This window comes from Columba livia, chromosome 25 (genome assembly GCF_036013475.1).
Source record: "Columba livia isolate bColLiv1 breed racing homer chromosome 25, bColLiv1.pat.W.v2, whole genome shotgun sequence".
In the NCBI taxonomy this organism is placed as follows: Eukaryota; Metazoa; Chordata; class Aves; order Columbiformes; family Columbidae; genus Columba; species Columba livia.
In genome coordinates, this window is record NC_088626.1 from 1376289 (window position 1) to 1388221 (window position 11933).

The 11933-nt window shown below is 48.0% G+C and overlaps 1 protein-coding gene across 1 annotated transcript; it reads left to right on the forward strand.

The window, feature by feature from the left end:
- The first annotated feature begins 867 nt into the window (after positions 1-867).
- ATP6V1B2 (ATPase H+ transporting V1 subunit B2) lies at positions 868-9938 on the forward strand. The gene is made up of 14 exons (XM_065040890.1): positions 868-1026; positions 3934-3989; positions 4457-4555; positions 4821-4914; positions 5014-5091; positions 5485-5624; positions 5755-5856; positions 6261-6358; positions 6611-6734; positions 7171-7321; positions 7523-7605; positions 7698-7802; positions 7996-8125; positions 8250-9938. The coding sequence occupies exons 1-14, from the start codon at positions 927-929 to the stop codon at positions 8390-8392; spliced, it is 1503 nt and encodes a 500-aa protein (XP_064896962.1). The 5' UTR covers positions 868-926; the 3' UTR covers positions 8393-9938.
- The last annotated feature ends 1995 nt before the right edge of the window (positions 9939-11933 follow it).

Here is an 11933-nt window from a genome sequence, read left to right on the forward strand (position 1 = left end):
TCTTTTCTTCATTTTTCCTTTGTTCCTTTTCTCCTTTTCCTTCTTTTCCTTCTTTTACCTTTTTCCTTTTTTCCTTCTTTTTCTTCTTTTCCTTTTTCCCCTTTTCCTTCTTTTTCTTCTTTTCCTCCTTTTCCCTCTTTTCCCCATTGCCTCTTTTCCCTTTTTATCTGTTTTTTCTTTTCCATTTTCTTTTCTTCCTTTCCCCCTTTTTTCCTTTTCTCCTTTTCCTTCTTTCTTTTCCTTCTTTTCCTTCTTTTACCTTTTTTCCTTTTTTAACTTTTTTCCTTCTTTTTCCTTCTTTTTCTTTTTTTCATTTTCCCCCCTTTTCCTTCTTTTTCTTCTTTTCCTTCATTTTATTTTTTCTTCTTTTCCCTCTTTTCCTTTTTTCTCTTCTTTTCCTTTTTTCCCTTTTTCCTTCTTTTTCTTCTTTTCCTCCTTTTCCGTCTTCCCCCATTGCCTCTTTTCCCTTTTTATCTGTTTTTTCTTTTCCTTTTTATTTTCTTCTTTCCCCCCTTTTTTCCTTTTCTCCTTTTCCTTCTTTCTTTTCCTTATTTTACCTTTTTCCTTTTTTCCTTTTTTCCCTCCTTTTTTTCCTTTTTATTCCTTTTTTTCTTTCTTTTTCTTCTTTTCCTTCATCTTCTTCATTTTCTTCTTTTCCGTTTTTGCTTCTTTTATCTTTTTCCTTTTTTTTTCCTTTTTCCTTTTTTCCGTTTTTCCTTCTTTTCCTTTTTCCTTTTTTCCTTCTTTTCTCCTTTTCCTTTTCTCCTTTTCCCTTTCCCGTTTCCGTTCCCCTCCACCCCGCCCGCCCCGCCCCAGCACCCTGGCCAGTTCCATTTCCCGCTTCTCCCCCCGGGGGCGGGGCCCCGCGGCCGCTCCGCTATTTGAGCGCATGCGCGGCGGGGCCGGCGCCGGTGCGGGCGGAGAAGATGGCGGCGGTGCGGGGGCTGGTGAACGGCGCCGGGCCCGGCGGGCCCCGGGTGCAGGCGGCGGCGCTCACCCGCGACTACCTGTCCCAGCCGCGCCTCAGTGAGTGCGCCCACCGCGGCGGGGGGAGCGGCGGAGGGCGGGGGCGAGGCCGGGTGGGCCGCAGGCTCGGGCCGGGCCCGGCAGCCGCTCTTGAGGCGGGTCGGGGGCCGCCTCGGGCACAGGCCGGGCGTGCGCGGGGGGGGCTGTTAATTGCCCCCGAGGCTGTTAATCGCCCCCGGGGCTGCAGTGGGGCTTTTCAGGCCTGTGTCCTCTCTAAACAAATCGGTCACAACCGGGAGGCTGTTCCCACTGGGTGACACAGGCCGTGGGGTGTCCTTCGTGAAAAACGAACTGAAAATTACTGTAAACTGCGAGGTGGGGGGGGTGACGTGGATTCCGTTCCTTCGAAATGAAGTTGGGAAATGTGGTGAAAAAGGAGAAATGCAACAGCTTTGCAAAAAAACCCTTTCTTGCAGTATAGCAGAGGGAAAGCCGAAGTTGTTGGAAGGTGTGTTTTTTTCTGGCCTTTTTTTTGCTCTAGGTTGTAATTACACGAGTGACTCTGCGTGTGCAGCTGAGCAGACAAGCACCGACGCGGTGCAGCCGGTGGCGTCTCCGAAAATGTCACTTTGGTTTGAAAGCCGAATCCATCGTCACCGTTCCCGCCTCTTGGTGTGGAGCGGAGGCTCCTGGCGAGGCTGGAGCCGCGGTGATTTCGTCCTCACCTTGTGTGTTAATATGCGTTTGGCTTTCACCCAAACTGACATTGGATATGTACTAAAAGTAATACATCAGTTGCTTTAGGTTTGTCATGAAACTGGCCGATCTCACTGGAAACAGGAGTTTTGAGTCAGCGACCAGCTGATTTTGAGGGGAACTGATGGTGGTTGACGCCAAGGGAATATTTTGTTGTGGAAAAGCGAGGCGTGACACCCTCTCGTGCTGATTGAGGAAGGAGCGCTCATGAGACAGTCATGGGATGAAACGCTTTGCTGGAGATCATGTTTTCCGCTGCTCGTGGACAGCGGGGCTGTGAGCACTCGCGGCCCAAGCGGAGTCCTCGTAGCATAAGGTCTGTGTAACCCCCCTGTGTGAAAGGAGCGGGCCAGCCTGTGCTTCTGTTTAATTTAGGGACGTGTTGTATCACAGTATGTTTGGGATTGGAAGGGCCCTGGAAAGCTCATCCAGTGCAATCCCCCATGGAGCAGGAACACCCAGATGAGGTTACACAGGAAGGTGTCCAGGCGGGTTGGAATGTCTGCACAGAAGGAGACTCCACAACCCCCTGGGCAGCCTGGGCCAGGCTCTGCCACCCTCACCCCAAACAAGTTTCTTCTCAAATTTAAGTGGAACCTCTTGTGTTCCAGCTTGATCCCATTACCCCTTGTCCTATCGTTGTTGGCCACCGAGAAGAGCCTGGCTCCGTCCTTGTGACACTCACCCTTTAGATATTTATAAACATTAGTGAGGTCCCCCCTTAGTCTCCTCTTCTCCAAGCTAAAGAGCCCCAGCTCCCTCAGCCTTTCTTCATAAGGGAGATGCTCCACTCCCCTAATCATCTTCGTTGCCCTACGCTGGACCCTCTCCAGCAGTTCCCTGTTGTGTCTTGGGGTGTTCAGCAGGATTTTGGCAAGAGCAGAACTGAGCACCACACACCCAGTGACCCTCAAACCTTATCTAAAGCGGTTTTGATTGTTGTCGTTTTAAGAGATTACATTGCAACAGTTCAAACGGTTTGTTGAAGTGTAAACACTACATTGTTGACAGTCGGGACAACACACAAATGGCACAAACCCGGGCAGGCTGAGCCGGGGGATTCCCCGTGACCTGGTGCCGGTGGAAATTTGGTTCTTTCCTGCCCGTTTCTTCGCTTTGTAGGGTGACCATGAATGGGCGCTGGTGTCTGGAATGGGCGCTGGTGTCTGGAATGGGCGCTGGTGTCTCACCTGTCCTGCAGATGGTTCCACTCGCTCATTTTTCCCTCCTGGGGACAAGTGATGAACAGTCACTTCTGCTTGTGACTCTGATAAAGCTTTGGCTCAGTGTTGCTTTGCTCCGTGGATCAAGTGACTCTGGGTTTAACTGGGATACTGGTGCACCATTTTTACCACTTTTCTGCTGGGCTGATAGAAAAATGAATTCTGGGCACACAGTAGCTGAGAAGTTGTAGGTAGCGCTAAGACTTGGGCAGCGGATGGTTAAGACATGAGCCGTCTATCAGGTGTCTTAAATTAAGCCAGAATAATCCAAGAGTAGGAGGAGTTTGGTTAAGCTGGAATTCAGGCTTTTGCAGTAGAGTCCGTTCTCCTGTTCTCAGGAGGCAGGAAAGGTTTAAGAAGGTTTCCGTTCAGCAGCCTGCCAGAAAACACAACTTGACTGTAGAAGCTCTATTGGTCGGCTTTTGGGCACAAGATGTGCTGCTTTGCTAAGTCCCGGCTTTTGTGTGGGCTGCTTCGGTGTCATGGAGCTTATGTGGTTAAAAAAAGAAAGACTTGAAGCTGAGTGTTGATATTAAGGTCTGCTCACCATTAGTTGGGTATAAATTGCAGTGGCACCCGTTATTACTTCTGTATCACCAATTACGGATGTTTATGCCTGCTTCTTAAAGATCTTGCAGCTGTGTAATTTCCTTAGCTTAATGTCATCTCTACATTGTCCTGGTGTTTCTGTGGCATTGAAATCATCCCTGCACACAGGCTTGCATCAATGCATTTCTGTGACGGACAAAACAGCAAATCCTGTATCTTAGTGTTACCTCAGGTGCATTGCAAGTAGTGGCAAAAAGTGCCACCCAATTCAGTGCCAAATCCTTCTTGTAGAGCTTGTAATAAACACACAAGTGGTACAGAGCTGGGTCCGGAATCCACAACCCCGAGCCTGGTGGTAGGAATTAAACTTGGAGAACTTTACACAGGATATTTGTGATGGGCTGAGGGAGGACCTGACCTGTGCCTTGCTCTCTTTCAGCTTATAAAACCGTATCAGGTGTGAATGGTCCCCTGGTTATCTTGGATCAAGTGAAGGTAAAAATTCAGATTCTTAATCAATGACATTTTTGAGGAAGGGGGTACAGGAAAAGCTAAATCCAGACTTGGGAAATTCATGGGGGCACAGCTTTAATACAAGATAGTGTCTGACTGCTGAGATAAATGATGCTGTGAAGTGAAGGAGGGTTGTCAATGTCCTGAAGAAAGGGAGAGTGGTTGAGGTTGTTGAGGAAAAGCAGCATTGTTTCAGTTTTGCCAAAATCCCCCCGATGTTGTGTAAATGGAAATGTAGAGATGTACATGTTTGCTTTGCTCTTGAGGTTTTTCTTGCTCACAAAGGGAACTACAGTTTGGGCTGCTTTGCAGATTGCTGGCAAATTACTCTTGAAAGCAAGTTACTGGTGCTGTGTACAGGCAAAAGGCAGCTTTTTCTTTTATTGTCAGACACAATTTCGTGGCTGTTCTTCTGGATTTTAAGGCTTTCCACCTTTTTCCTCCTCCAGTTTCCCAGGTACGCGGAGATCGTCCACCTGACTCTCCCTGATGGCACAAAAAGAAGCGGGCAGGTTCTGGAAGTCAGTGGCTCCAAGGCTGTGGTTCAGGTACACTTAGGCACGGGAGTGTCTCTTGCAACAGAGAAGTATTTTATTAAACAACATTTGTCTGAGCCAAATCCGTCCTGTGATACGTTCTTTTCATACCATAAATAAATCAAAAATCACCTCCTTATTCTGCCTTGCTTTTCTGCCCCGTGGCTGATCAAGTTCTCAAGCTGACAGACAGTGTTGTAGTGTGTTACTTTGTGAAGCACAATACTTACTCCTTTCTCCTCTGTTTTTTTTTTTTGTTCTTCTGTTATCTCTACAGGTATTTGAAGGAACTTCAGGTATTGATGCTAAGAAAACCTCTTGTGAGTTTACTGGGGATATTCTTCGAACCCCTGTCTCTGAGGACATGCTCGGTAAGTTCTTGCATCTTGCTTTGAAGAATGAATGGACTTACCACGTGCCAACATATTTCACAGTAACTTACATTTTGATTTAATTGCTGTTTCCTGTAGGCAGAGTATTTAATGGATCAGGAAAACCCATAGACAGAGGCCCCATTGTTTTGGCTGAGGATTTCCTTGATATATCGGGTAAGTTTTAATCCATTTCTGGCATGGAATTCAGGACAAATCTGGTGTTTCTGATTTCTCAATGTTGCTATAGTTTAGGTTTTGAACGTAGCATATAACTGCTAGGGGGAGGTTAATCTTATTTTTAAGCATGTGTGTGGCATCAAACTCAGATTTACACAAGTGCAGGATGATGGGGTAGCAGAAAATAACTTTTCAGCAGTGCTTGGAAGCTGCTCTTTGGGATCTACAAAGGGCTCAGGTTTGACCAGGCATGGCTGAAGATTTGTAGGTCTGGCAGTGGGGTTTGCACCTTGTGAGGTGAGCCACGGTCAGTGCTCGAGGCCAGCGGTAGTTTGATCAAGCTTCAGACACGTCCATGGAATAAACAGTGTTCTCTTAAAAACATAACAGGCCAGCCGATCAATCCCCAGTGCCGTATCTATCCAGAAGAAATGATTCAGACTGGCATTTCTGCTATCGATGGTATGAACAGTATTGCCAGGGGGCAGAAAATCCCCATATTCTCAGCTGCTGGCTTGCCCCACAATGAAGTGAGTACTCAAAGCAACTCTCTAAACACTTAGCGGCTTGTGTTTCCCTGGGGTTAAAAAGTAAACTCCGTTAAATTCTGCTCTGTGTAATAGCATCAGATATACAGATCGAAACTGCTTTTTCCCCCAGATTGCAGCTCAGATATGTCGCCAAGCTGGCTTGGTGAAGAAATCCAAAGATGTGATGGACTACAGTGAAGAAAACTTTGCCATCGTGTTTGCTGCTATGGGTGTAAGTCAATATTATGAAAGGAAAATGATGCTTGAGTAATAAATAACCAAATGCTGCAAGTAGCTGAACATTATTTGTTTGAAAGTATGCTGTACTTACGTCTGTCTTAAGTATAAGTCTCATATTTATAACTGCACAGTGCTAAATGGGCTGGCTGAGTAGCTGAAACTCCCAAATAACCAGAAATACTTTTAAAAAGTGTGTCTGATCTGGATAAATTATCTTGAACTGAGAATATCTAGCCTGGAATTTGTAGAATTAACTCATTCTGGGAATGTAGGGGTGTCTATAATACAGAGAGGTTTGCTTATGGGTGATTAGTGAGGTGTTTAGACCTTCATATGATGCAAAATGTAGTATGCTAAGATCTGGTCTGGAACTGATGCCTTGATGTTGTGATTTAGGTGAACATGGAAACTGCCCGGTTCTTCAAATCAGACTTTGAGGAAAATGGGTCCATGGACAACGTGTGTCTGTTCCTCAATTTGGCCAATGATCCAACGTAAGTGGTTACACTGTGGTGGTTGGGAAAAGGCTGAGAAGGACAAGTGAACTGGAAGCTGGAGCCTCACTGGTGTCCTGCCAGGTGTCACTTAGGCTGCCATTTTGCAGCAGGGTTGAATATGAGATGCTGGAACTCCAGCTGGTGGACGTAGCAGGTTTTCAGGGGGGGTTAAAGTATTTGTGACTTCAGACTGTCACCTTGCAGCCTTCAAGCCCTTGTCGTAAACAATTCTATGCTGTTGTGTTTCAGCATTGAACGCATTATCACGCCTCGTCTGGCCCTCACGACAGCCGAGTTCCTGGCGTATCAGTGCGAGAAGCACGTGCTGGTCATCCTGACAGACATGAGCTCCTACGCCGAAGCGCTGCGAGAGGTACGTGCTTGCCCACTCGTGCTGGGTGTCAGCAGAAAGGGCTCAGGGTATAAAGTGAGAATGTCGACTTCTGCTCAAGCTGTTTGTAATTAATATTCATTACTGTGTTCTTAAGTAGCCAGCGAGGTTTTTAGTTACTCGTTGGTTGTCTAGGATAATGTTCAGCTGGCTAAAAGCTCTTGCTTCTGTGATAGCTCAACTTCTGTGACTGGCAGCATTCAGTAGTTGGATATAGTTTTGGATTTGCCTTGGCATCTTGTCCTGTCCCACATGGTTGTGGTGACATTTCTTTTAACAGGCGTTTGTGTGGCTGTGTTTTGGTGTCGCCTGCAGGAAGAGAGATACTGTAGGTTGCTGGTGTAGCTTATTTAGGGGAGACAGTGGGTCTGTACGAGTGATTCGACTCCCTGGAAATGTTTTTTCTGGCTCTCCTCAGGTCTCAGCAGCTCGAGAGGAGGTACCTGGTCGCCGGGGCTTCCCAGGCTACATGTACACGGACTTGGCCACTATATACGAGCGTGCTGGCCGTGTGGAAGGCAGGAACGGTTCCATTACTCAGATTCCTATTCTTACCATGCCCAATGATGGTGAGTTATTTTCAATTGTTTTTAACAAATGGCACTTTAAAGGACCCTTTTAGAGCAACCTGCAACCTGCTCGGTGATATCTGGGGGTACTAACTGATGGCATTTTACTTTAGGAGTCATTTATCTGCGAAAAGCCACTGTGTCAGTGCTAGAATGGATATAAAAGGGCTGAAAACCGTCAAACCATTTTTTTCCCTGCAGATATTACTCATCCTATCCCTGACTTGACTGGATACATCACTGAGGGACAAATCTACGTGGATAGGCAGCTGCATAACAGACAGGTGTGTACTACACCGGTTAGAACAAATTTTAAGATGACTCTGTTCTTTTTGAAGTACTAACGTTGAAATTCTTGGATGTATTTCTCCTCCAGATTTACCCACCTATTAATGTCTTGCCCTCCTTGTCTCGACTGATGAAGTCGGCTATCGGAGAGGGCATGACCAGGAAGGATCACGCAGATGTATCCAACCAACTGGTATGTAAAAACAGTCATTTCAAATACACCTTGCGCTAAACAGCCAGTAATGTGTGTGCCAAACACTGCAATCCAGAACGCTCCGGAGGCTGCTTTAAAACATCAGCTGAGTGTCTGGTGAGACACTTTAGGTTTGAACAGAAATGGTTACGTGGATGCTGGAGGTAAAAGCACTTGTTTCCGTCCCCTCCAGTACGCCTGCTATGCCATCGGGAAGGATGTCCAGGCGATGAAGGCGGTGGTTGGTGAGGAGGCTCTTACCTCAGATGATCTTCTTTACCTGGAGTTTCTGCAGAAGTTTGAGAAGAACTTCATTGCTCAGGGTAAGTGGCTGTTGCAGGCACATCACAGCATGTGTTAACACCTATAGAACATCCTGTTCTCAGCTCTGCTGGGTAGCGAGACGCTTTCCTGCTCCGTGTTGCAGTCTGTGCTTGCTTTCTGCAGGTCCTTACGAAAACCGCACTGTTTACGAGACCTTGGACATTGGCTGGCAGCTCTTGCGAATCTTCCCCAAGGAGATGTTGAAGAGAATTCCTCAGACAACACTGGCTGAATTCTATCCTCGAGATTCGACTGCGAAACACTAGCCACAGCTTCAGCTCTGCCTCCTCGCTCTGTGAAATGCTGTTTGTTTTCTTCCTTCATGTGTTGGTGTTTACTCATTGCCCTTACAATTAAAACCAAGAGTAGGTGACATTTGTGCCAGTGTTCCCATGTACACTGATACCAGTTTTTAAAATATCCCTTCTTCCAAAGCCTGGATCTTCAGGAAAATACTTAGGCCAGCTCTTACGAATGTGCAATAGCTACCCCAAAGTCTGGTTTTTGAACTGGACCTTTTGTAGGCGTGTTGCGGGAATGTCCAAGGTTACCAGAAACGGCAAATCTTTACTTTCGAAGCAGGAGCACATGGTTCAGAAAACATGAAAGAGCAAATGTGACTTCTTTTGTCCCAAGCATCTGCTCGATCTGATTGCACGCAGTCGCTGTGCTGCTGGTCGAACAGATGGCAACGCTGCTCTCCTGCTCCTGTGCCCGAAGATCAGGCCAATATGTGGAAAACCCTGTGCATGACAACGTAGTGTTCTGAAAAATGCCAGTCTTGCTGACTTTTGAACTGTGGCTTAAGATTCTTAAAGGTGTGTGTGATCTGAGGGCACCAGCAGGCAGGCCAGGGGCTTTTCAACAAGCCAGTTGCTACCTGAAGGTAACATGATAAGGCTTAATTACTGAGTTAAAGGTTTCAAATTCAAGTTTGCAGAATAAGTTTCCTACTTGTCCTTTTTCCTTTGAATTTTGAAAGTTCCAGAGACACAAACCAGCAGGTAAAGCATTCCGAGATCAGCCGTGTCCCCATGGGCAGAGCTGCAGGTCCTTCAAGGCTTTGTGCTGCTACTGGAGGGGATTATAGATGTGAAAACACCTCCGATACCTGGCGCAGTTGTACTGGTGCGAGACCAGCTCTGAAAGTGTCCTGTGCCGAAGGATGCAAGGGGAGAAAGCAACAATGTGTGAACGGATATTTTGAATTCTGTTCCAAAGCAGGGCCGGGCGGCGCTGGGTCCCCGGGCGGCGCTGGGTCCCCGGGCGGCGCTGGGTCCCCGGGTGGCGCTGGGTCCCCAGCCGCCTTTGGGGCTGTGCTGTTTGCACTCCAGGTGCGGATTTGACCAGCCAGGGGAGCTCGACATTCCCGACGCTGCACACTTGGCTCGTCACTTCAGCCTTGGGCTTGTGTTTTTTCAGCCTGGTTCAGACGCGGCTCCGAGCCCAGTGCTGGCAGGCTTGCTCGCTTCTTTTCCAGGCTTAACGTAGTCTAAGCTTTGGTCTGGCTAACCAAAGCATGTTGCACCTCTCAAAACGCCTTCAGTGCTTGTCTAGGAAGGTGCTAAGATGACTCGAACGATCGTGTGCTAATTCCAGCTTGCCCTGACGTCTTCTCTGTGCAGTTCTTTCTATAGTTTGTTCTGTGTTCTCTGTAAGTTGGACGCAATAGCAACTTTATTCCAGTGCATTCCACCCTAAAGCTGTGTCAAGTCTATTTTTCTTGAGGTGTAGGGTTGGGAGTGTTGGCATGAGAGTACTTTAATGTAGAGAATATCTAAATAAATTAAATATGGAAAGTGTTGAACAAAATGAAAGCTCTTGTGATTCTGTGGTTGCCCACTTCAGGTCTTCAGCAGCAACAGAGCTGTCCCTTGTCACTGGGGATCCTGTTTATGTGAATTAAAAAGCACCCGGCACTGATGGGGGGGGCTTTAAAAAACAAACAAACAAAACCAACGCACCAAAAAACCCAACAGAAGAACAAAAAACCCTCATTTAAATGTGCAAGCTGGTTCCTGCAATATGTTTTTCACCAGGAGAGGCACTAAGTTACAAATCCTGTAGCCTCAGTGTTAATAATGGCTTTGATTGTCCTACAGAGCTTGAAAAAGTGTTCATTTAATGTTGGGGAAGAAAAGGGGGATCTAATAAGCTAAAAACACACCTGATGGCTTAAAAAAAGCTGGGCTGAGTGCTTTTAACTTTTTTTGCCCATTTACCCCCTCAGTTACAGCAAGAAAACAACCCCGTGGACAGATAACAGCTCAGTAACGCAGGTTTGAAAACACAAGTAACAGGAGAAATTCCAAAGTCCGGTGAATTCCTGGAACCCCTCAGCAGGTGATGGGGTTTGGGGACAAAGGCTGAAGGGATTTCTGCAGTTGTTTAGGCAGAACTGCTTCAGAAACTCTCAGTTCCCCTGCAAGCAGCAGCGCGTCCCCGGGCGCTGCCGAGCTTGCTTGGATGCTGCTCACTGCAAATGTGCCGAGTTTTTGAACGGTGCTGGTGAGGAACGGGTCAGGCTGGCGCTGGTTTGCAAAGTCAAGGAAAAAGGTCGTGCTTATAAAAAGGCCCAGCCCGCTGAGGGCCTTCAGCTCTTATTTGGGGGTGTTAATTCGGGTTTATGTGCTGCTTAAACCTCTCGGGCTGCTGGTTCCGTGAGGCATCTGTGTCATCAGGCAGCTCCCGACACGGCACTTAGTCGGACGCTAAACAAACAGCTTGATACGACACGGCGTGGAAACAGCAGGTACCGTGCTCAATGGGACGTGCTGCCCTCCCAGCTGCTGCCTTCCTGCATTTACACTGTTTGCTTTTTCTTCTTTTTTTTGCCTGGTAATGACTAATGAGGATGCCTGGGGGTCTTATCCCCTTTGCCAACTGATGTCAGCCAGTCGGGTCCCCCCGCAAAGCACACGCCAGCTGTCGGCTCATTTCGGAGGGGAGGAGAACAAATATCGGACACGCTTCCCCCCACCCTGCCCCTTGGGTTTTCGGTTGGGACTGGCAGATGCAAGGCAGGGGAGCAGGCTGGTGGGGAGAGCTGCTGCAGGTTATTTGCACATCAAAAGCAGCTTTTGCCTCCGACCCTCTATCACCCTGCGAGCAAGGGGTGGCTCGATTTAATTGCTCTTTCAAAGGCAGCCCTGGTTTGGTCTCTGCTGAGATTTTAGGTCTGACTTTGCCCCCCCCACCTCCCATAGCCAGAAACTGGTGCAGTGGCACCGGGGTGTTAAAAGATGCAAATCAGCTTTTCTCCGTCTTGAAGCTTATCTGCATGCGCTGATTAGTTCAACAACTAATTCCAAGTCCTTCTGCTTGAGGCCGGTTGGCACTCGGGCAGCTGGACTGGAGCTGACACCAAGCAGGGGACCCCAGTGACAGGGTGGGGGGGGTGCAGGTGCTCTTGCTTTGCCCCCATCACCTGGGCCAACGTGTCCCTCATGCTCAGATGTTTCCTCAGCCCGGGAACAGCAGGGATGGGGCTGCCATGGCTTGTCCTTGCAATCCCACAGCATCCTAAGGCCGGACTGTGCCGCTGGTGTGCACCGGGGTGGTCCCACTGCCCCGTTGCTGCTGCTGCCTGGGGTGGGGGATGCTCTGAGCCCCACCTGGGGGAGGACACAGCTTTTCCTCATCATTAGGGGTGTTGGTGGAAAAGGGGTGGGACCCTTAGCTGGTTTAATGGGAGAAGCAGCCCAGGGCTGGGGGTTTGGTTTTTCAGTGTCCTGGGCATTGCTGAGAAGCCGTCCCTGTGGTGTGTACTCGCCCTGGGGATGCTGGACCTGTCTGGATTCCTCTGCT

Bases quoted from the DNA above. Each gene is read 5' to 3' on its own strand.
- ATP6V1B2 (XM_065040890.1), top strand. From the start codon at position 927: ATGGCGGCGGTGCGGGGGCTGGTGAACGGCGCCGGGCCCGGCGGGCCC. The intron at 5,092-5,484 runs GTAAGTTTTAAT...AAAACATAACAG, and splicing joins GGATTTCCTTGATATATCGG to GCCAGCCGATCAATCCCCAG. The intron at 6,359-6,610 runs GTAAGTGGTTAC...GTTGTGTTTCAG, and splicing joins AATTTGGCCAATGATCCAAC to CATTGAACGCATTATCACGC.